Source organism: Mizuhopecten yessoensis, unplaced genomic scaffold (assembly GCF_002113885.1).
Source record: "Mizuhopecten yessoensis strain PY_sf001 unplaced genomic scaffold, ASM211388v2 scaffold10065, whole genome shotgun sequence".
In the NCBI taxonomy this organism is placed as follows: Eukaryota; Metazoa; Mollusca; class Bivalvia; order Pectinida; family Pectinidae; genus Mizuhopecten; species Mizuhopecten yessoensis.
In genome coordinates, this window is record NW_018408361.1 from 366,139 (window position 1) to 391,920 (window position 25,782).

General features: G+C 37.8%; 1 protein-coding gene across 1 annotated transcript; it reads left to right on the forward strand.

Moving 5' to 3' along the window:
• The first annotated feature begins 1,326 nt into the window (after window positions 1–1,326).
• LOC110459437 (anaphase-promoting complex subunit 1-like) lies at window positions 1,327–24,748 on the forward strand. The gene is made up of 31 exons (XM_021511692.1): window positions 1,327–1,412; window positions 1,967–2,170; window positions 3,422–3,583; window positions 4,483–4,552; window positions 4,839–4,933; window positions 5,992–6,071; window positions 6,364–6,443; window positions 6,920–7,065; window positions 7,747–7,985; window positions 8,391–8,606; window positions 8,985–9,083; window positions 10,092–10,182; window positions 10,519–10,584; window positions 10,947–11,096; window positions 12,282–12,401; window positions 12,903–12,963; window positions 14,679–14,866; window positions 15,212–15,286; window positions 15,695–15,886; window positions 16,643–16,713; window positions 17,403–17,494; window positions 17,830–17,978; window positions 18,571–18,649; window positions 19,243–19,359; window positions 19,771–19,893; window positions 20,030–20,169; window positions 21,108–21,214; window positions 21,969–22,046; window positions 22,524–22,613; window positions 23,957–24,203; window positions 24,695–24,748. Exons 2-31 carry the CDS (start codon window positions 2,006–2,008, stop codon window positions 24,746–24,748), a joined length of 3,642 nt encoding a protein of 1,213 aa, XP_021367367.1. The 5' UTR covers window positions 1,327–1,412; window positions 1,967–2,005.
• The last annotated feature ends 1,034 nt before the right edge of the window (window positions 24,749–25,782 follow it).

The following is a 25,782-nucleotide window of genomic DNA, read 5'->3' on the forward strand; positions in this document are numbered from 1 at the left end:
AACTTTGTTTGTAGAAACTTTTCAAACTTGGTATTAGCGTAAAGTTTATAACTTTCTCTATCGAGGAAAAATAAGGATTTGTGTTGGGTTTTTTTTATAAGAGAGAAAGAGCTTTTCCGGCGTCATGTATCTCTTTAATCAATTTATCAAATCCAGCAATATATATTTTGAAGGATGTTTTTATGTTGTGTATTTTATGTCAGTGAGAATATTATATATATTTATTCATGTTTTATTAAAATCATGTAATGGTAAATTTATAAATGTATGACGTGAGAAGGCTATGATAAGTTGTAATTACTTTTATCCAATCGTTTGTTTAAACTTAAAAACAAATATGAAAAATCCCGAAACGACTTTTGACATGTCCCGAAACGTCTTTCGTCTTGTTACCGAAACGACATGACACCGAAAATTTCTGTGCCACACGTACCGTTTCACAACCGGGCTACTAGGCTACATTCGCGTATCCCGGTTGAAACGGTACGTGTGGCGCAGAAATTTTCCACGATAAACGAACACACTTGGACCGTTCTATAAGCAGAGCTAAAAATGCACAGTTTCGGAGAATAAAAAACAATGTATCAAGAATATTATGCCCTTCTCTCACGCGTCCACTCAATTACATAACGTATCTTAAAAACTACATGTGGCTTGACATTGTTTTAGAAAGAAATAACGCAAACTAGCAATATTCAGCAGTTTAGTTTCGGCCAGGTACGTCTGGACCCCTCAATCTACACGTACCAAATTTTCCTGAGGTCAGCCTCGGTCCAAATCTGTACCTGTCGTTTTCTTTACAGGTTCAACCGGTTCAACCGTTTCAACCGGATACGCGAATGTACCCCAAGTGTGTTCGTTTATCGTGGAAAATTTCTGCGCCACACGTACCGTTTCAACCGGGATACGCAAATGTAGCCTAAGTAGCCATAATTATTGTTTTGCATGTACAATGTAGTTAGCCTACAGTAAAAGGAAGTGCTGGAATAGTCGTTTCTTAATTAATCGTTTCTCTGTTTGCCTATGCTTTATAAACTAATATAATAACATGTTTATCTCCCTGAATTTCCCGGAAATTCCCGATTAAATATTATTTTCATTTATTTTACGGTCCTAGCTTTCTTAAAGCTTTATAAGATCTATTCGAATGCACCTACAAAAAAAAGCTAGCAATTTTTCTTTATGCCGATAGGGTATCAAAAAACATATTATCATAAGAGTCTTTGACATATGAAGTTTTCTCCCCTTCTTTATAAACTTAAAACTTGAGATAATGACAATTTCCCTGAAAATCTTGCTAAAAAATACTAAACCGGAAGTGAAACATTTGTGACCGCGGGAAATATGGCCGAAGTATCATAGAAGTACAGTCAAGAATAAAAATGAACTGAGGACGATATTTTGGTTTTTTGGTAAGACGTTAGTAAGATGTGCAGTCAAGCCTGTCATGGAAATGTGACTCAAGTTAACTTTGACTTACAAAAAAAATTGATATGTTGATATTTATGACTACCCCCTCCTAGCCTCCNTGCTTAACCCTTCACTAGAATTACAAGTCACATTCCTTGTTATAAATTCCGTAGTAAACATACTGATTTGACAGATCATTATGTTTTTGAGTCACATGCCATATCGGATGTTCTGCCATTACATTTGGTTTTAGTTAAGTTTTAATAGGGTTTAGCATCCTTTTAACAGCTAAGGTAATTTGAAGACGTGTGTCTCCATGTATATAATTGTATGCGTGTAGTATGTCTGCTGGAGGTGGTAACTTGATGTATTTGCCTCCTTAACCTTGATAGTGCAGATATTATGCCAACTTCAGAGTGAAATAGCATGCCAAATTAGTTTGTGGGTCATCCAACATGGAAAACATTTACAGTGCATTTGGCAGACTTAGAATGGGAATTATGCCAAAAAGTTTGATATATATCTCATTGTAATATAATTGTTCATTGCATTACAGTTAGAGTCCAGCCAAGCCGTCACGCTGGATGCAGATGATATGATTGCGGCCTGTTTTACCCAGGATTTTGTGCCCTTTGGTAGGGAGTACAGTCGGCGGCATCCTGGGACATTCCAACTGCAGGTCCAAAATACTGTCAGTGCCGAGCATGGGGTGCCACTCCTCAAGTCCTTCCGGGACATCTCCATACAGGAACATAACAAGGTATATATAGAGGTTACAAATGCTGGACTGGATTGATAATCGTTCATCATCTGTATATTAACCACTGTTTGGTGTTGACATATCAACCCTGCTGGGTTTTAATCCTATTCTGGTTGTAGCTTTTACTGTTCTATTACATCTTAGTGCTGTGAAATTTTGAACTAGAAATGTTCAAAATGTTTGGAAATGTTTCTGAGATCAGGGGTGCAAAATTCCACTTGCCCGACACCTGGTACAACCAGTTTTAGGGCTCAGGCAAGTGCAAAAAATTGGCCCACTTGCCCGGGGCAATTGCAGTAGACATTCTTTAACATGTTAAAGGTGAATAAATAATAACTTATATTTATGGCTGTATTTTAGTGGAATACATTGAAACAAATTACAACAAGCAAATATTCATGAAAAACAACTTTATTCTTCGTTTTGAGGAAAAAATTGCTGTTATAAATAAGAATACTATCAGTCTTTCCATCATTTAAACTTTAAGGCTGATGAAAATAAGTAAAACTCAAGCTAAAATATAAAATAGAGATAGATAAAGGATTTAGTCACCTTTTGAATTATTGTATGCACTAGTTAACAACTTAGGGACATTGTTTTGTACCCAGATTTCAGGAGTTAAAGAATAAGCAAACGTAAATAAATTTAAATAAAAAAGAAAGAAAAAAATAAATCTATCACTGCATTATAATAGTAAATAAAATAATTGATCTTAATATTTGCAATTACTGAGAGAAAAAAACAACCCCTTAAATATTTCATGAACATATTTTTATTTAAAAAAAAAGAAATGTTTATCTTTTTTTTGTCTGTGTATATGCATTTTATGGGGCAAGTTGAAATAATATTCAGGCAAGTGGATTTCTAAGGTCTATTTGCCTGGGTCCGAGCCCGCTGGGATAAGGGCTTTGAAAAAAGAATTATACCTCGGGAGGTGATGACTGTCACTCCATCTGTGGTTTAAATTCTGGGCTATGGGTGGGTCGATTGCACTTTTCCTGTCTATTACAAGACAATGTTATAACTGTTCAAGGGCAGCTTAATCTTCAATCAATGAAAGCTGCAGTTTCAAAAAGAAAAAGAAAATGAAAATAGTGATGGGAAAAAAAAGGAAGTTTTGCTAAAATAAGGATTGGTTATTTGGACCCCAAGAAGAGCCAAGGAAACGAGGAAAGCAGATCGTCCAAAAGTGTTGGATACATTTCTGCGGTTGGAGATGATATTTATAACTTGTGGTTTATGTATTTACAGAAGGAACAATGGCTATTCCACCAGATTCCCCATGAGGTAAACCAGGATTTGTGTGATGAAGAGTTGTATTTCAGTGGCAACACTGTCGTCTGGAGCAGGGGTGGACAGAATGGTGCACGCTCCATTGTCAAAACATTCACTGTGGACACGCCAGTGGTTCAGGTAAATTGGGAAGTCACTGGGATGATGTCTACATATATTCCCAGCTTAAAGCCAGATATGGTCCAGTTCCGATAGTACACATATGTATGTCATAATGTTTTCAATACCTTATTTGCTGTAACAGTGTTGTGACACTTTTTATACGCCTGTTTTCAGGTCACATCATGGAATGACGCTATTTGTCATTGTGCAATATGTCATATCCAGGCCATAACTCTGTACTGTTGTAGTGCCCATGACTCATTTATGTGGCACGTCACCTTCTTGACCCAAGGTCATATATCTCAAAGGGTCAAGGCCATCACTCTACCCTTTCACATAATCTTAATAATTTTTCATAGCATTTCCACATATTAGCTTTATATAGGGTGTCTGGCAACTTTTGACTAAAGGTCATATCTCCAAGGTCAAGTTCATTGAGCATAATTATATATTTATAAACATCTAGAATGAATTTCAAAGCCATATACCATCATTGAAATATGCAGGTATATTAAAAATAAATAAAAATAAATGCTTATCCTAAAATATTTCTATGAAATTCGCCAAATGCAACAAAGGAATCTTTTTATCAAAGCAGCTATGGCTAAATGAAAAATATCTATCCCAGTAACATTAATGTAATACTCACACCTTTTTTGTGGAGGTCTCAACACCAGTTTAAATGCTGTCTCTGTTGATAAATTATGGTAATTACAATTTTGGTTTTTGCTTCACTTCTGTATCTGTTATCCTTAGGTAAAGGAACTTGCTGACAATGAAATGAATCTTATCATATTAGAATAAAACCTTTCAACTTTTTTGCTAAAACTTGTTTATTTATTTAGATGCCTGTCTATGGTATTTGTGAATGGATGCTGGAGTATGACCGGATGTTTATAACAGTGAATCTTTTTCAGGCCCTATGGAGTAACTTCATCCTGCCAGCCTCAGGGGTTCCAGAAGAGACAGCAGGATTCAGTCCACAAGGTGGAGTCTTTTTTTTGTAGTTTAGACTTTCTGTATTTTTTCATGTGCATTGAAAAGGCAGTATTCATTTTTGTGCAATTTTTTATGGAAATCTCCACAAATTAAATGTATTAATTCTCAATGATTCATGTATCTTTAAAATGAAATCTGTTCAACTGAACTGCTGGTTAATACCTCTTTAACAGAAATATCCTGGGAGACAGAGTCCTCTAAAAAAAATATGTGTAATGTTTGGTCTCTAGAATCCTATAAATTGGTTTGACCTATGTTGTTGTATTCAAAGCAGGTGAACTACAGAGTGGTGTCTGTGTGGTGGAGTCGGGGTCAATCAGCTTCTTCATAGAGAAGGGAGGGGAGTACAATATTGCCCTTCCATTCCAGGTAAGTACGGCCGCAGATTTGGCTGATGTGCCAGCCCATCATGTTCTGATACTCTGTGTTCTCCTCAACTGTTTCCGCATCATGGTACCAAGCTTTCATTTTTTCATATCATGCTGCTATTAAACAATGCATGTTTTCAAAATTCCTTGTGCTAAGGCCAAAACAAATGTTTGTGTCAGGTACCCCCACCGACCTTAGTTTTTACCTCCAACCCTAGCAATTTTATCTCACTCTAATGCACTTAACACGCCGAAAATTGTAAGCGTCTTTAAGACACCTCTCTATTTCATAGTCGGGTATCAAAACCAAATTTGAATACCATATTACTATTTTAAAGACTCAACAATGCAATGAAAAATTTATTTTTTGTTATTTCTTAGATGATCCCTTCCTCATGTCTCAAAAAAAAAGGATTTTCAAATCCCTACCAACCTACCCAACTATTTTCAGCCATGTTTCCTGAAACACACACATTTTTTAATATTTTTTTTTGACTAAGTGATTTATACAGAAATTGTTGGCAATAACCTTCTATACAGTACTATGATATTGCTGTAAGTTTCAGGAATACATGTATTCATTATCATTGTGCTAAAGTTTAAGTATTAATGCTGTAACATGTTGTATTTGACATAATTTAGAAATTTTATATCAAGAACTGGATACCAAGTGATTATTTTGCTGTTGGTACACTATGGGCACATTCGCATATCCGGTTGAAATGGTTGAACCTGTAAAGAAAACGACAGGCACAGACCTGGACCGAGGCTGACCTCTGTTATTTCTTTCTAAAACAATGTCAAGTCACATGTAACTTTTAAGATACGTTGTGTTATTAAGTGGACGGATGAAAGAAGGGCACAATATTCTTGATACATTGTTTTTTATTCTTCGAAACTGTGTATTTTTAGTTCTGCTTATAGAACGGTCCAAGTGCGTTCGTTTATCGTGGAATATTTCTACGCCACATGTACCATTTCAACTGGGATACGCGAATGTAGCCCTGAATACGTGAATGTAGCCCAAACTTGTTCAATATGTTTTGTTGTCGCTTGAAGGTTGCAAGTACGTGGATGATAGAAAATGGACTTTTGTTTGAGAGGACTGTATCACCCACAGAAATAGCCACCGGCAAAAGGTGAGTGGCAAAGCCAGTGAAACTTCGTGTGGATGTCTTATTTCTCTTATCTAGAAACAGAAAATAAGTACATGAATAATGTATGATAATAAATGGATAAATAATCTTTATTAAACGTTGTGTACATTGTCAACAGCAAACATAAGCTCTTTTGAGCTTTTATTAAATAAAACAACATCGCTAAGGGAACAAATGTTGTTTTTGTGGTAGAGGAAAACCCACAGGGGGAAACCACCGTGCCATCGGAGGGATAACATCTAACCCTATCAGACGACACTCTCTTTATTTTCAGAAATTCCCCCAGCCAGACGACAGTGTTCAGCATGTTACACCCGTTGGACGAGGTAGCTCCAGTCATCACCAAAACATCAAGTAAGTCCTGTGTGGCAAACACTTAACATCCTAGACATCTGTCATCATGTCTGTGGTGTGTACCAGGATGTTAAATTGGAAACTATAGATGATAATCTTTGAAAGTAACTGTAAAGATCTGCTGTCAAATTTGGAAAACAATGTCACAATTATATTTTTCATCTTAATATTAGTAGTAATAGTAGGCATTAATATTGATCAAGCATAAATTGAGGTATCCCTCTACCTATATTTGTTTCAAGGTAAATATGGAAAACGAGATCAAGTCTATAAATTAAGTGATGAATAGGCTAAATGCTCATCAACTTAATTCAAATATATACCAGTAACAGTTTATTTTAAAATGATCAAAGACATACAGTAAAGAAGTCTTATGTTTGAACAGGATTTGTTTACCCATTTCATGTTTTAAGTCTAAAAGTGACTCGGTCATTTCAATTTTTCATAGGTGTAACTGTTACACTTTGTTATTCTAGGTTCTGGTGGCTGTCCCAAGATTTCTTACCTGACTGACAACACACAGCATATCATCTTCACCAGTGTGGAACCCTCGCTGGTGTTTACCTACGACACGATGGTGGGCGTCCACTCAGCCTGGCGGGTCCGCAAGGCCAGGCTAGATGTAAGGTCTTAAAACCATTAACTTTTTCATCTGGAGAGATGTTTCTTCACATTCAGTTTCAAAAAAATAAATTCCTTCAACTAAAAAACTCCTCATATTTTTGCAATATATTCTCACTTTGTTGTGGCTATAATATTAATGAATAAAGAAAAGCATGCAAGGGTTCAAAGCTCAATTCAAAATAATGATTTTTAAAGAGGTTAGATAAAATGTTATTGAGCATCTTATAAGATCAGGGTTACCCGGTCATAAGAGGTGGCAGACAGTCAAAGATCTGGCCTCCTCAGGTTCACTTTTCCAAATACAGTCACATTAGTCAAAACTGTAAGATGTTTGAAAAATGCATACAAGTATTGGAATGTTGATAGAAAGGAAAATTCAGCTTTATCAGAACACATTGTAGATATTGTGTATATATATGTTTGTCAGAGTACTTTCAGTATTTAATAAGTAAATTATTATACACAACAAATCTGTACTGGTACAGTGATAAACTTGCATAATGAACACCCTTATCATAAACAAAGGCTATTAAACCGGATTTCATCAGAATTCCTGTGAATGAAAGGGAGGCACTAAAAATATATAGAGAGGGTAACTAGATACTGTAAATATGAAACCATTGATACAAAAATAAATATGTTTACAGTGAAAAAAATTGTTTTTGTTCATCCTCAACAGGAGTGCAACACGGTGTGTGGTTTGTTAGAGAACAGTTTTTACCACCCTGCTGCCATGGCAACCCCCATGGGGATGAACCAGTCCAGCTCCAGCCACTCGCGTTTCATTGGCAGTCTGTCAGCCCAGTCCCCGAGTATCTCTCCAATGAGGAGCTTCTCTGGCCGGGTCAGCTCCCCCGCTATCATTCCTGGTCGCTCTCAGAGCCTCAGCCCAGCTGTTGGCAGTATGGCTGCTGTAAGGTAAACCAGCTTCCGACAAAAAAACAACAACTTGACATGAACTTTGGTAGTCTAATGCACCTGTCAAATCTATTTGAAAAGCCATTCCTTATATATAGCTGTGGACCTTATCACTATTGCTGCCAATTTAAATAGTTTTTTTCAAACAATTTACCTTGAGTAAGAGAAATTTTCAGATTCATCATCTTTACCCAAATGATTTCCCATTAATTGTTGTGAAAAGTATGATTGGAAATTTGACATTTCTAACAATTGAATTTTCATATGTATTATTTTCTTCAGAATATGTTTTATGTGTCAACACTTCTAATGAATTTGTGAGTTTAAATCCAAATTTTTGTTATTGCTCCTGTTGCATAGTCTTTTTCTACATGAGAAGTGACGTCATATGCCTTTCTTTTGTAGCCGTTCTCAGTCCCCAGCCCTGGGGCTCACTTCCATGCACCGCCTCCTGTCCCCTTCCCCCAGTGTGGCCCGTAGCCCTGGGAACTACTTCCGTACTCCGCCTGTAGGCTCCCACAATGTGTCGCTCATTAACGAGAGCTACACAGACTGGGTGGAGCCCCTTAAGCCTGAGGTGTGCTTCGAGCACTTGTGGACGGAACCTGCACCTGCCATCAGGTAAGTGTTCAGGTGCTTCAAGCACCTGTGGACATAGCCTTCACCTGCTGTCGGGTAAGCATTAGGAGTGCTTCAAGCACCTGTGGACATAGCCTTCACCTGCTGTCGGGTAAGGCATTAGGAGTGCTTCGAACACAGCGACAAAAGCTTCTGCTTGCCATTTTATACTGAGTGAGAACCCACTTTACTTAGTGGATGAGATGTGTAATATAAGAAGGCTACCCTGTTTGTTACCAGAGGTTTACGTTGCCATGATAAATACAGACATAAGAATGATTTCATTTAAATATTTTCAGCATATTTTTTTTTTTTACACTGAATGATTTTATCTGAAGGTATTTGCATAGAAATTGAGTGTCAGTCCTATTTATGTTACAGAGATGGATCCCTGGGGAAGTCATCAAAAGCGTTCCTGACACGAGATCTGTGTGGACAGCAGTACCTGTGTTATGTGATATCATACAGGCAACAGCTACGGTAGGTGTGCTCTAAGCCTCTGACCTAGCTACTGTAAAGTTGTTTTATTTTAAGGGACAGTTACTTCATGGTTGAATTGTCCCAATCAGATTTCAAGCAACATGACCAGGTAAAAATATCATGCTCAAAATATCACGCTCATGAGAGTACTTTTGAATTTTGGTGATGGGATCTATTTTACAAGTGTTTTAGATATAAAATAAAATGCGAAGTTGAGTAGTTGTTTTATCTTCTTTACTCGACAGTAAACAGTCAAGCACATATTTTTTCTTTTGTGTCAGTAAATATACAATAAAAGATAATGTAATTTATTGTATTAATATTGGCTGGGTTTTTAATTTCACGCTATCGTTGATAAGAGCAAATATAGCGAAAACGAATCCTCTGCGAATATAACCAACTATACAGTACCTCACATTGCTTTTGTTTGGAGGCACGGTAGTCTAGTGGTAGGACACCGGGCTCATGACCAAAGGGTTGCAGGTTTTAGTCACGGCACTGTGTTGTATCTTTGAACAAGATACTTTACTCCGCTTGTTCCAGTCTACTCAGCTGTAAATGAGTACGTGGCAATTGGGCAGTGCTATAATTGTTGAATGCTAGCTATGAGTGCCGAAATGGCAGCACCGGCTGTATGCTCCCCAGGGAGTTGAGAAAGATATTGGCTTGTTGCAAAAGCCTTATAAGCACGGATAATAATTTGTGAACCGCTTTGAAACAGCCTACGAACTAGGTTGTGATAAATCTGTATATAAAAAACCTCAAATTATTATTGTGCTATGTGATATCATACACACAGCAGCTATTGTAGGTGTGCTCTAAACCTACCATGCGAAAAAGATACTCATGAATCACCAAATTAGATTTTAGGCCTCTGGTGCTGGCATGTTTGCATCGAGGACATTATTTGAAGGCTTGAAAAAATTACTTGAACCATTCTCGGTTGAAGCAAGCATGTGGATAAATGCAATTTAGAATTAACTGAAAAATTATTTCTTAACTTTCTAGTTGTGTGAAATTTGAGGAGAGTAACGACCTAAGTCAGCTGATCTTCGGGACGGTGGCAGTCATACCAGCTAAGGATGCTGTCCCTATTGAGGTACTAGCCTGTTAGGTGAAGTTTGTGCCATAATGTTTTAAATTTAAAACACTGTCAAAAGACTTAAAAGATGAACTTTTATGACATTTTCATTTATGTCATGTTTCAGTATTTGTTAATCATTCAGAGGTGCTCTTTAGAAGATTGTATTTTTCTGTTAGTCAATATGTAACCTCCTTCAGCTATAAATCTAGACAAAAAGCCCATATATTAACAGAGACGACTTTGTATCATGCAATGTCCAAGCTGATAAAGTCTGAGCATTACTGAATGTTGATATGTATCTATGAAATTGGTATGGGGATGAGTCTATGGAAGAGGTGTTGTTCATTACAGAGCCTGGATCTGTTGGTGTTGCTGGACCCGACAGGTGCCCTGTGGGTGTATAGTGGAACCACTAAGGTCAGTCGACTTTAATCCCAACAATACCGTATGTTACCACTGGATATGCTCAAACTCATTATGATGTCCAACCCTTTGCTCAGCACTGAAATTTATCTCTCTTCTTGCCAATAGTGTCATATTGGAAAAAAATCGCTATCAATTTTAACACCTATCTTTGTCTGATGTATGCAATAAATATTTTGAGGATAATTTTGTCAAAATGGGATATAATATCAGCATGGAAATCCAATAATGATTGAAATGTTTTGCGCTTAATAATTGATCTGAAAGTAATTTTCCAATAAGATCGTCATTTTAAAGTAAAGAATGCTGTCGATTGTAAGTTTCTGCTGATTTCAAAGTGGTTGACATTTTTGCAGATTAATCGTCTCCATGTGCCGACCCTGCCATTAGGGTCAAGCTCACTGAGCATGCTAAGGACAACCACACCAATCAACAGTCCCAGTAGAGGCGGCTACTTTACCTCCTCCAGACCCCCCAGTGCCATGGAGGCTGGTTTTGATGAAGAGGTAAAATACAATATACATATTTTATTCACATGTATAATACTTTTTCTAGTTCCAAATCAAGTCAAATTTAGTTTTCTACTAAAAAATGTAAAAAAAAAAATGGTCCAATATTATGATTATAACTGTTTTGCTTTATTAAATCTTTGAACATAGATAAGGGGTCAGTTTGCTAATTAGAAATCCGTGCTGTTTGAGAGATATTGAACAACACTTGTGTGAGACCAGTAAGTTTTTACTATTTTTGTGCTTCCTGTGAAGCAAAGATGACATATATGACGTATTGCAGAGTTATCTTCTCATGTGAGCAGGTATTGATTGTTACGTAATTGGTTTGTGAGAGTAACGTCATCAATTTTTGAGAAAACGACGTAATTCTCTCACACAAACCAATGATGTAACAATCAATACCTGCTCACAAGAGAAGATAACTCTGCAATACGCAAAGACGTAATGGGGATTGCTCCTTCAGTGTCATTGCCGATGTTGTCCACATAAATAGGTTGCTGGGGATAACTCTTCAAGAAATTCTTTGATTTTCCTGAAACTTGCTGTGTATACCTATAATATCAGTTACCTGTTCAAGTTCAATTTTGACCCAAAGCTGAAGATCAAGCTGTGCTTACCCTGGATCATGTGAAGAGACGCCAGCAGTTATTCCACCTATTAAAACTGGGCTGATGATTTATCTACTTCTCGGGATTCCTTGTTTAAGGATCCCTGTACCATTGCCGAAAAATTAACAAAATGTTGGAAACTATTTGTTCAAACATGACTATAGCTTTGATCAATCATTTCTGTCAAGAAAAGAAAAACATATCTTGCAGGACTTTTAGGAGAAATAATAAAGATGAAATAAACAAGATATAATCAACAACCGTGTTTTGAGTGTAAAAGAAATCTGCGGGGCTAGACTGGGATTCGAACCCTGGACTTCAGATTGTTATACTATCGCTCTAACTGATTGAACTACCTGCTCAACAGAAGTGTCTTGGTCCAACTGTGCTACAGTAATATACAAACGGAGGTTAAGGGGAGGTTACTGTATATAGGAAAACCAACAGTGCATTGGGACAGGGATCCTTAAAAAAATCCTATTATTTAGGTCAATGATGATGTCCATTTAGTCTGTTTATGTATAAAATACATGTTAAATTATCATCAATCTTATTTTATGTTAACATTTAGATGACCCAGATGTCCCCAGTACCGACAGAGTTAGAGGACTCTTCCCAGTTCGACGAGTTTCCTATGCAGACCAGTTTTATACAGGGCATCAAGGACAATGTTGGGCCACGATTCACAATAGTAAGTTTACTTTAAAATAGCAGGTAGCTCCTCTCTGAAACCTTTTTTGTTGTTTTAGATTTTGCAAAATGATGTTACTTTAAGAATGTCTAAACAATGATTTATTGAGTGTCGTTACCAGACAAATGGCAGCTGTTCTATTCCGCAACCTATACATTGTCCCTTTAAAAAGGCTTCAATTTCGAGGAGAATAAGAACAATTTTCTATCAAACACAAAATTTAAAAACTGTTTGATAAATTCTTTTAAAATAAGCATTTGTAACTTTCCCATAGGTTGAAAAAAGATTATGTATACTAACCAGGTAGGTTTATCTACAATCAATTCACATTTCTATCTTGTCAATGCTTAGTTTTAATACAATGATTTACCAATATTTATCATCAGACCTCATGTTGTGCTTCATTTAACTACCATGGTAATTTACAATAGTTATCCTACTGTAGACTGATGATCCTGTCCTGTATTATTAATGTTGACTGATGTTTTCTTTATCCAATAGGAGCTGATGAACAACCACCTGTGCAGGGCCACCATGCCCACCATCACGTCGTCACCAGGAAGTTAGTAATACCGCCTCATTGTAACATTGTTAAATCTAAATAGTGATGCATGCCCCACAACAATATTTATGATGTTAATGTTTATAATATTTAGGACAATACACTTACAGCTTACTTTCAGCATATCAAAAGATATGTTTGATTCTTCAAAATGTTACAAAATGTACAATATTCATTGGGTCCAGACCATGACCCATTTTTAGCTTTCCAAAGGGCAAGTGAGCTTATGTCATGGTGCAGCATCCGTCTGTCCGTCGTCGTCCCTAAACTTTTCCTTAAAACAACTTCTTCTGAAGAACGAACAGGCATAGAGCCATGATATTTGACTAAAAGCTTTGTTGGTAAGAGCTTGACAAAGTTTGAGAACGAAAATGACCTTGACCTACTTTCAAGGTCATAGGGGTCAAAGGGGTCAAATGTGTCTAACACTTCAAACGACTTGAAAGATATAAAATCTTCAAATTTGGTTGGTGACCTCCTGTTGGTGGCTTCCTCTGACGCTTTCAACGAAGAACTAAAAGGTATAGAATCTTCATATTTGGCTGGTGGCCCCCTGGGATAGAGCCCAACAAAGTTTGAGAATGAAAATGACCTTGACCTACTTTCAAGGTCACAGCGGTCATATATGTCAAACTCTTTAAAGACTTCTTCTGAAGAACTAAAAGGTATATAACCTTCATATTTGGCTGTTGGCTTCCTGAGATAGAGCCCGACAAAGTTTGAGAATGAAAATGACCTTGACCTGCTTTCAAGGTCACAGGTGTCAAATATGTCAAAAACATTAAATGACCTCTTCTGAATAATCCAAAAGCATAAAATTATAATATTTGGCTGGTGGCTTCCTGGGATAGAGCTCACCGAATTAGCAAATGAAAATGACCTCAACCTACTTTAAAAGTCACAGAGGTCAACAACATTTCAAAGGATTTGTTCTGAAGAACCAAAAGGAATGGATTCATAAGGTTTGGCTGGTAGCTACTTGGGAACGAAGTTTGAGAAGGAAAATGACATTGACCCACTTACAAGGTCACAGGGAAAAATATGTCAAACAACTTCCGAAGAAAAATCAAATGCATGCAATCTTATAATAATAATTGGCTGGTAGTTTCAATGAGAATATTTTGCTATGACTGCTTAAATATTCAGGTGAGCGATACAGGCCCTATGGTCCTCTTGTTATTAGTCATGAGTTGCAAAAGTATTGGCAATAAGAGATGTCATGTAATAAATTTGAATATGTAATATTTCACCAGTAGTAAGCTGAAATCAAAATATGTTTGTCCTGGGGTTAACCAGCAGATATTATACACAAAATACTCGGGGCAATTCAAGCAAAACTTCTATTCCACTCAAGGAATTGAGATCTTGTTTAAGGGTACCAACTACAGAATGATTTAATAATTTGCTTGAAGAAAATGATAAAGAGCAAGCATAGATAGAAATGATTTATTTTGAAGTTCTTGGGTCACGCAGAATATTTGATGGAATAGCCTTTGAATGTTTTATTGAAGAAAAAAACCTATTAAAAAATTACTGTTATTGAAGCTTGTGACTGGGTGTTTTTGGCTCATGATATTGAAATGCATCAAATAGTGACCATTGTATTTACCTTTCAACCATTGAGACACATCTCTACCTTATACCTCAAAGATTTCATTAATGAAAAACTATGTACAGCACTCTCGTCCTTAAATGATTGTTTTCTTTGTCTGCAGTTGAGATGTGTCTGCAGGCCTTGAAGCACATGCTGCCCAAAGACCTGGCCATTTCAATATTAGGGAAATGGTACACAGCAAGAAATACCCCTGGAGGGCTGGGCAACCAATCAGAATGGAGCTTGTTTTCTAGGTGTTTGTTAGGCATGATGGGGTATGACACCACCCGACTTGCTCTCACTAACAAGGTAATGTTGAAGTTGAAATATTAACTTTAATCATTACTCAATTTGTAGGCATTCAGCGTTTGTCAGAACCACGGTGCAGAAGTCTGTTCTATTGTTTTTAAACTTGCGCAGTTAATAGTTCGTTGTAACTTCAACCAACTCTTGATATATACATTGAATTACTGATTTTTGTGTTGAATAACCGATTGAGCTACCTTGGCAAAGAACGTGTTCTGGTCCAATTGCTCTACAGATGTTTCTGAACGGTAGTTAAAGGGAGATTACTGTATATAGGTAAAAACGACAGTGCGGTAGGACAGGGAATATATTGTTTGTGCACTGTCCTCACCTTCACATCTATTGCAGCATGAGATGGACACATCAATGTCTCCCGTTGTGGCGGTCAAGCGGCCGAAGCAGTCTGACCAGGGCTCTGATGATGTATGTAACAAATTTAATCTAATTTCAATCTCTATGAATGTGAAATTTTTTCAAAATCTTGGTTACTTACAGTAAAACAATTACTGAACCATCAGTGTGTCATGTGTCAAGTACATTGATTTAGTTTCACAACTGTCTTACTTGATTTTCAAAGTTCATCATAATTTTTAAAAACCTTAAAGAGTTAAACTGAATGAAAAAAGAAGCCATGAATTTATTGTAGGGTCAAATAGAGCACAATCAAAAAACAACCTGCCCAGAATTTTGCATTTCAATGACATTATTTTGAAAAAAATGTAATTTTAAAACGAGAAATTCAACATTTTTCATGTAAAGCATTATCTTTGATCCTTGAATCACCATCTGGGCCAATGATTAAATGTGCTTTAATGTTATGTTTGTATATAGGACTGGGAAGGCCTGCTCTCCTCGTCCCACCACCAGTACACAACACAGTGTATGGACCCCACCCTGGGCCTCAGCCTCTGTACAGCCATCCCTGATGCTTCCTCGTACTCGAAGCCCTGTGCCATCAACACCAGTGCTGTTCTGTTCCCTCACATCCCCGCGGTCATGATGGGGCTACATCTTATCTACGAGGTCTGTATGATAAATCAGTGGGGAAATCTGACACCAATTAATGAAAAAAACGTGATGTACTTATGTATGCTCAGTCATAATGTTAAAGCTGTATGCATCAGGATTGAGTGTTTCCTCCCTGCGACATGCTGCAGGAATACAATGGTTTTATATACAGTGGTTTAGTGATTTAGAATCGGCACAGAAATCTGATAGATGTTAAAATAATAATAATGTTAACAGTAAATCTATTCTCCAAAATGCTATTCAAAAAAAAGATTCCAGATTCCACCAAATTGAACTGTTTATGAAAGAATTGTTATTAATCAATAATTATAATTTAAAGATAATGTAATGAATGGACAGACCATAACTTTTACTTGTTTACTAGATCAAATCTGTATGTGGGATCAAGATTTGTTATAAATCCAACCAACTTTGTTCCCAGCTAATGTGGCTGAATCGTTGAAGACTGGATCATAGAGACACTTTTGAAGAGAAAGCTCTGTTTTGATATGTAATTATTTAGATCACTGTTGTCTCTGTGTCATCGTGCTTGGGAATCTAACCCTGGCCGCCTTGGTGAAAGGCGAGTGCGTTATATTCACTGTGCCACCGACCCCAAATTATACTATAAAGACAATCTGATGGTGGTTGGATTTATGGCCAATTGACATTCGATTGTGACTTCATTGCTATTAAGAATCGTGACAGTTTACTTGTAGTTTACAGGAAATTATATATCAATACTATTTTCAATTTCCTTGTATTTAACAGGAGATGAAGCTCAACACACTCCTGGTGGAGGATGTGGAGAAACTGGTTCCAATTCTCTACCAGATAGCTAGGTAAGACTATTTTTGAGTTAACTATTTGGTTCTGTTTTGGAGAACACTCTACTCTGGGCATAGAATAATTTTTCTCCCGCCTCTGTATATGATGGATACATGTCCACATGTCCCATGTGGGATACGTGTATGGGATACGTGTATCCGACATGGGTGGGCTCACTTACCTGTGATGTCACAATCAGATGATGATGTTATATTTTGACGTCACAATTGTTGTTTGACTGACTATGGTAATCTTGCCATCGGCAAGTGACACCACCTAAAGTACATAAAAATTGTTGAACAGGTTTGCAGGTCTTGCATATGTCTTTATATCTGAGGAATACCATTCTTTTTTCTGATCTTTCCAAATGTGGCCATAGTTTGTGCAAACTAGAAATTTTTCTGTATTTAGTGTTGTATTTGCATTGTCCATGTCCCGTTTACCAAAATTTCGGTTGAGAGGTGGGAGAAATTAGTCTTCCATATGTATGTGGGATATGAATATTCTACTCTCGGGGGCAGAATGTGGTGTCAGAACCAGGGCAAATCCTCGGCCCTGACCGAAGTCCTTCATCCTCAGGTAGAATATCCATATCCCACATGCCTGCATGTGATAGACTCTGTTACTATTGTTTATTAATCAGTTACCTGTAGATACATATATGAATGTGATGAAGTAATACATAAGCTGTGTTTTGTTTCAGTGACTTGAAGTGCACCAACTACACAGACTATTACTGCAGAGATTTCCAGCATCTGTTTGATGCTGTAGATGATGTTAGTCAGATTACAGAAGGTAAGGTTAATGTAGCATGCATGTTTTACTGTTTTGTGCAGGATGTATGAAGATCTGCTTCCTTTATGCAACTGAGATAACATCATGGAGATTTGATTTGTCTACCTCCCACAAAGACAATTTATGTTCAATAGATTTTTGTTGGAAATATAATAATTCCAGTCTAGCTATGTGATTGGTAGTTTTAAGTATTTGAACTAAGATCCACAAGAAGTATGAAATCGTATATGAAATTGAATGTATCTTAGAAGTGGAATTTTTCCACAATGCTCATGAAATTTGATGTTGAAGTGAAGATGTACAGCATGTTATGTGTTATCTTCCTTTGATTACAGATCACCTCCACAAGATGGTGTACCCTGGAGTGTTTAATCAGTTTGTACCCTCAGTTTTACACTGGCTCCAGTCCAGTCAAAGGGGAGACGACCCTGGGGCACTCCCCTATATACCCGGTGTCTGTAACAACATCAAAAATGTGATATCGGTAAGGCATCAAGCAGAAATGGTTTAATATGTAGTCAGGGAAATAGAGAGGGGCTTGATTTATTATGTCAAAAGCATGAATAATCTTGAGTTGATATGATCACGTTCATTTTGGTTCTCACTGATATTGTGTATCATAAGAATGGGGGGGGGGGGGGGGGGGGGGCATATACCCATAACTATCCCATCTCTTTTTTTTGTCCTGTCGCAATTCATTGTTATGGCTCTACCAATTTCATTTCCGAACAGATTTTAATCAAAGTTTATACAAAGGTAAAGTATGAGTGTGCCGCCTCAGATAAATTTGTATCTTAGGGTTTCCAAGAACAGTTTCAAGGTCATTTTTTGCTATTTATAGGTGAATCATTGTTATTTTTTTCAAAAGATTTATTTTTCATCAGTTTACTGACTCAAGGGGCAGGAGGGCATCCAGGTCTTACAGATGTCTTCTAATTCTGATAATGATGTTGGCTCAAAAAGACTTAAATTGTCGACCAATACAAAAAACAAAACTAAACAAAACTCACAATGATGAGCGTACTAGGTGTCACAGTAATACACGAATAACGAACAAACTTTGTTCCATCCCACAGCTGTATGCATTGCTATTGAAGCGAGACCTGACCACAGAGCAGGCCATAGACAAATGTCTACGACGGGTCGCTCCAGCAGGTAAGTTTGTCATAATTATGCCAACGCAATAAAATGGGCATATAGTGTTGCCCATGTCCATCGCGTCGCGTCTTGTCCCGTCCCGTCCCGTCCCCATCCATGAGCGGGGGGCATTTATGTCTTACAGACATTCTCAAGTTTCTTTAAAACTTACCATGAGAGATCATCTCTGTCGAAGGATTCAGGAAGAAAATTGAACTTGATATGGGAGTCCACACTTTTGAGAAACAATCTTTATGGAATGATCGATATCGAGAAAAACCACAGACCTACGGCCAGTACCTGGTGACTGTCCCGCATAGGCCTCAAACTCGCGACCCAGTGGTGGAGGGCTAATGGTAGCAGAATGTCAGAAGCCTTAACCACTTGGCCACCGCTGTCCCTAATGTTAAATGAAAAAAAAACAACACATTAGGGTTGTACTCTTTCTAGGTATCCGATGTTCACAGTTGTGCTTGAAAGCCAATGTTCATAGCCGTGTTGAATTCTTGGATTCATTTTTCAGTGGAAATTATGAAAATAACCATGTGTACGGGAGTTGGTTTATCAGAGTTTGATTTCTATTAAACCTCATTTTTTTTCGTTTGTTGCAGGTCACCGAGCACCCACCTGTGATTTATCCATGTCTAGGAGTTTCTCCAGAAGTTTCTCTATATGTGTGCCCAGTGCGAGTGTACCAGAGAGGATAGTCCTTTATATGACAGAAATTGGTTAGTTATACTGTACCTGTGAAATCATCTATTGTATAAATAAATCTGGACCCATAACAAATCACGACTAACGATATTTGTTATTTTATACTAAGATTTTTGTATTGTCAAAGGGTAATGTCTTGTCTAAGTAATTGGCATCTTGCAAATTTATTTAATGAGATACACAATGTATTTGAGATGTCAACATAAGAACACATAACCTTTTGGGATGGAAAAGCATCTTTGAATTGAAGTTAACAGTGATAAAGGTTTAAATTTAATATTGTTAATAAACTTCAATTTATCTTAAGAAATTCAATATATTTATTGAGTGCTCAGATTAACAGGTTCTTTTAAAAAAGGTATCATTTAATAGTCCTTGACACTGTTTTGTATCTGACAAAGTGATTGTGATATCATTTCCTTCAGGTATGACCAATCAGGACCTTGAATACTTGCCTGTTGGGATCTCCCTTCCTATACGGGAAGCAATATTTCACTGCAGATGTAACGCACCTTCTGATTGGACAGAACAAGCATACACGTTGATAGGTAAGTGTACACGGGTCTATGTGTACAATGTGAATGTCATTTGTAATAATAAAATACAGATTGTATTTGTTACTGAGGGTGAAGTAGTTCAACTGTATTGATTGAGGACAGTAAACGTCAAAACCTATGTTTGTAGGGAGGCAAGACCTGTCCCAGCTACTGGGGATGGAAAACAAGAAGCCTCAAGCTCCCCCGGGGATCTACACCAAACAACCCCACCCACAATCCAAGCGCTCTAAGGAGGAGGAGGATGGTATGGAACACTTGGATGAGGAGGTAAGCATTACAAATAAGGCTTTTGAGGAGTTTAGTACTGCAAGTGAGGCTCTGGAGGAGTTGAGCACTGCAAGTGAGGCTCTTGAGGAGTTTAGCACTGCAAGTGAGGCTATGGAGGAGTTTAGCACTGCAAGTGAGGCTATGGAGGAGTTTAGCACTGCAAGTGCCATAGGCTATCGATGAGTTGAGCACTGTAAGTGAGGCTATGGAGGAGTTGAGCACTGCAAGTGAGGCTATGGAGGAGTTGATCACTGCAAGTGAGGCTATCGAGGACTTGAGCACTGCAAGTGAGGCTATGGAGGAGTTGAGCATTGTAAGTGAGGCTATGGAGGAGTTGAGCACTGCAAGTGAGGCTCTGAAGGAGTTACATGCTGCAAATGGTGTCTGGACATACCTGACCCTGGTTCACATCTTCTTATGCCTTCCTACGCGACAAAGTTGGAGGGAACATAGGGTTCCATAGAAATATATCAGAAATCCTTCGTGATGCTGTAGCAACTTCCATTTTTTGAACAGATTTTGATTAAACTTTATGTAAATATTAGATATATCAATACCTTAAATGAGTTTACATTTTAAGGTGCTACACTCAGCCAAGTAAAAATAATGTTTTTAATGTGCTAGTATCTTTACTTTGCAAAGGAGATCCATGAAACACCATACATTGGAAGTAGGGGGAATATCAATTATTTGTGATCCCTTGTTCGAATATCAATGTGTTAATTTAAATGTGATGTTTTCAATACCACAAATGAAAACTTACTCTCAGAACATTTCATTTTGAACACTGATTCCCTATAGCTACACTGGTGTAAATCTTGTGTGCAGTAATACCTAAACAAATGTAGATTTTTTTTCTCTGTTAGTCGATCTGTTCATCTCTCTTAAACATTTTCTCATGTTTGATTTATAAATAATGACTATGTTGTATTTGACAGTTGCTGAGACTGCGGTTCAGTGAAGACCTACGAGTACAGGAGGTGCGTAGGTTGTTACAATCTTCACGTCCCGCCAGGATAGCCCTAGTACAACGCCCTGAGGTCAGGTAGGTACTCTCCACAAACAAGAGCTGCTAAAACTTGTGTTTTGAAATTGGATTTGATTCTTTTCCAAGAAAAGTTCAATGCATGAGACGTATGGGAACCTTTCTTTTAACCCTGCACATTTTACATTTTTTGGTTGTCTTTCATGCTTCCCATAGTTTCAATGACAAGTCATGAGTATTTGTATTAGCTCCTTGTCAGTGAAACAGTGCAGTGGGTATACTTGACGTTTCTGTCTTCATCTGTGTAGCCAGTTGATATGTAAGCCATTTGTTCTCAACAGCAATTTTGTTACCTGAATCTCTATATATGATACATATTAAGCAATTTTGGCTGTTTCCTAGGAAAAGTTACTATGAATGATCAACAGTTAAAAATATAGCAACAATGTCTGGTCAATGTAGTTTAATTTGCCGCTTGCCAGGCAAATTGTGAAATTGGCTGACAGCTGAGCTCAACAGCAAGGGTTTGAAGAAACTGATGATGCAGATGATGTTGGATAGCATTTGGTTTTCTTTGATCAGGTAACAAAATGGTTGTTTTATGTCTTGAAAGCCAACATTCAAAACTACTTCCCTATGTGCTGTTGGCATTAAAGGTATGAAACAACGGAATACTCTTGAAGTATTGTGCTTACAGTTATCACCACAAGATAGCCAACATGAAAATTAGCTGTCAGGTTGTGCAGATCTGAATCAGGATATGTTTGATACTATATTTCATGGTCAGTTTGCATGTTTTCTCATTCCATTTCAGTGATCACGACTTCATTGAGGAACAAGAAAAGCATTTGTATTCCATTTGTATAAGGACCATGGCTCTTCCTGTAGGCAGGTATGTACTCAGGATTATATATATATATGACAAGCTTGTCATTACTCCATTTACTTTATGCATGTATTGATACTTTAGTACAGAATACGTCATTGACAGTATTAAAAGCAACTTAGAATAACCTAGTAATAATATATAGCAAAACCGTGCAAATGTACAATTATTTGTCTGGTGAAATTATGGCATTATAAGTTGGTTGGTTGATAGGGTTTAAGCTCCTGTTAACAGCTAAGGTCATTTAGGGCTAGCTTTGGTATTAAAAAGGGGTTTGTCAACACATCAAGAGACATAAAAGAGGTATTGGTTGAAAATAATAGATAGTGCTTTTAAATATGTTGGTGTTAAGAGCCTAATGAAATGAGGAGCATTATATCAAGGGGCTTGCTGTAGCTGTGTCAGTATTTGATGGTTTTCTTAGGTAATTAAGTCACTCACAATAGAAAGTGATATCACAACAATTACATGTTTTTATTTCAGAGGCATGTTCACCCTGTCAACGTATCACCCCTTACCCACAGAGGCCATCCCTATCCCCAAGCTGTGTCTGACAGGCAAAGCACCTCCCAGGTAAATTATAGCAAAAATGTGTCTTACAGGCAAAGCAACTCCCAGGTAAATTATAGCCAAAATGTGTCTTACTGGCAAAACACCTCCCAGGTAAATTATAGCAAAAATGAGTCTTACAGGCAAAGCACCTCCCAGGTAAATGATAGCAAAAATGTGTCTTACAGGCAAAGCAACTCCCAGGTAAATTATAGCCAAAATGTGTCTTACTGGCAAAACACCTCCCAGGTAAATTATAGCAAAAATGGGTCTTACAGGCAAAGCACCTCCCAGGTAAATGATAGCAAAAATGTGTCTTACAGGCAAAGCAACTCCCAGGTAAATTATAGCCAAAATGTGTCTTACTGGCAAAACACCTCCCAGGTAAATTATAGCAAAAATGTATCTTACAGGCAAAGCACCTCCCAGGTAAATTATAGCAAAAATGTGTCTTACAGGCAAAGCACCTCACAGGTAAATTATAGCAAAAATGTGTCTTACAGGCAAAGCACCTCACAGGTAAATTATAGCAAAAATGTGTCTTACAGGCAAAGCAACTCCCAGGTAAATTATAGCCAAAATGTGTCTTACTGGCAAAACACCTCCCAGGTAAATTATAGCAAAAATGAGTCTTACAGGCAAAGCACCTCCCAGGTAAATTATAGCAAAAATGTGTCTTACAGGCAAAGCACCTCCCAGGTAAATTATAGCACAAACTCTATCTTACAGGTAAGGCACCTCCTTAGTTTACAGCCCAGATATACAGTATTGACAAAACAAATTTTTAAAGGTCTCATTAGTTATAAAAACAGTATGGTCAAATATAGGCACTGGATCCAAACAAACAGATGTTCACTGAATGTGTATTACTTAAATAGATAAATAAGTAAGGAAGTGGTAGTGGCAGTGCAGACAAAGAAACTTGTCTTTGTCTGCAATGTCTCTAATACATTTTACTTATGTATAGTGAATCCTTGATAGCAGATAAACGTCCTGATGAAAGGTAAATCTGTAATCACTTAGGAGGCTAGTTTGACTGATTACTGATGTTTTGTTTACCAGGTTCCTCTGTATGCATATCATGTGTAAAGCAGTTGTTTTAAGTAGTTTTAAAATACTGTATACTGGGAAACTTTTGTCCAGGATTTTGTTTGCCCTTCGCTAGTAAATGTTCATGTCACCCTTCACATTTGATACTCTGTTTATTATGTAGCTTTCTAATGTTCGCTGTAATTATAAATTTGCCCTCATTACGGAGGGCAAAAAAGGGGAAAATTGAAACTACAGCGACAATTTCCTGGTATACAGTAGATTTGTCTTCTGTTTTCTTTGTAATGGAATTAAAAAAGATATATCATAATTTTCAGAAATGCAACTGTCGACCTTACCCATATAGACACGCCAGCAAACATGTCAGCCTGGCCCCAGTTCCACAACGGTGTGGCGGCTGGACTGCGGATAGCCAACTCGTCACAGGTAGATACCACCTGGATCATATACAACAAGCCAAAGAGTAACGAGTTCACCAACGAGTACGCTGGCTTCCTCATGGCACTGGGTCTGAATGGTCATCTCAACCTCAACACTCTCAATATCCACGATTACCTCAGCAAGGTAGGTCATGTACAGACTTGTGAATGGTTCATGACAATCAGTTTGTGATTCATGACAATCAGTTCGTGATTCATGACAATCAGTTCGTGATTGTAAAATGGTTACTCATGGCAATTAGTTCATGAATGTGAACAGTACTAGTCCTATTGATATTGAAGCTTGAATCGTATATTGTTTCAATCTGCAATCCTTTTGATAAATTGCTGATTTTTCTCCAGAGCAAGTAGCTTTGTACATCCCCCTTTAATTTTTGATTTTTTTTCTATATGCTACTATCAATACCACCCCTCCCCCTCTGCCCACTCTCTCTAAACCTTGTGAAAACACTGCAGTTGTCTCAATTAGCATTGAGGTACCCATGTGTGTATTAATTCTATGTTAATAAAGCATGTTAATAGAGTTTTCAAAATCAGAAATGATTACAGTTTTGAAACTACAATGACTATATGATGAATTGGCCGTTACTTCTAACATGTTATGTTATCTGACAGGGCCATGAGATGATTACTGTGGGACTTCTCCTGGGAATGGCTGCAGCCAAGTAAGTGTTTGGTCATTAGACTACCTTGTCAATGGCATGTCATTAGGGAGTAAACTGTGTTTGGAAAATTCTAATGATTGATTGAAATATTGAATTGTTGATTAATTTTACTGCTCGGTAGAACCAATATGTCTGCATATGTTAGCAATTTTTAGATGCAGCTCAATTTTGATTAAATTTTTGAGATTTGTTCTTTCCCTTATACAGGCGTGGTACAATGGATTTGGCAACGATGAAACTCCTCAGTATCCATGTACCCGCCCTGCTGCCTCCCACCTCCACCGAGCTAAATGTCCCCCACAATGTACAGGTGGCCGGAGTACTGGGGGTTGGCCTGGTCTACCAGGGTACCGCCCATAGACACACCGCAGAGGTTCTGCTGTCAGAGATAGGTAAGGAGTACTGGGGGTAGGGCTGGTCTACCAGGGTACCGCCCATAGACACACCGCAGAGGTTCTACTGTCAGAGATAGGTAAGTAGAACTGGGGGTTGGCCTGGTCTACCAGGGTACTGCCCATAGACACACTGCAGAGGTTTCTACTGTCAGAGATAAGTAAGTAGGACTGGGGGTTGGCCTGGTCTACCAGGGTACCGCCCATAGACACACTGCAGAGGTTCTACTGTCAGAGATAAGTAAGTAGAACTGGGGGTTGGGGCTGGTCTACCAGGGTACCGCCCATAGACACACTGCAGAGGTTCTACTGTCAGAGATAAGTAAGTGGAACTGGGGGTTGGCCTGGTCTACCAGGGTACTGCCCATAGACACACTGCAGAGGTTCTACTGTCAGAGATAAGTAAAGAGTATTAGATTAGGGGTGGTGCTGGTTTACTAGGGTACTGCCCTTACACACATTGCAGCTGCAGCTAGGGTCATATACCATCACCTTCTTTTGTGCTTTCTTTAGTACAGTACATTTCTTAGTTTTTTCCCCACCTTTGACCTTGACCTATGTGACCTTGGTTAAGTTTTGGCATTTAGGTTGGCTAGGGACTAATTATAAGTACTGTAGCTAGGGTCATCTTACTTCACATTATAAG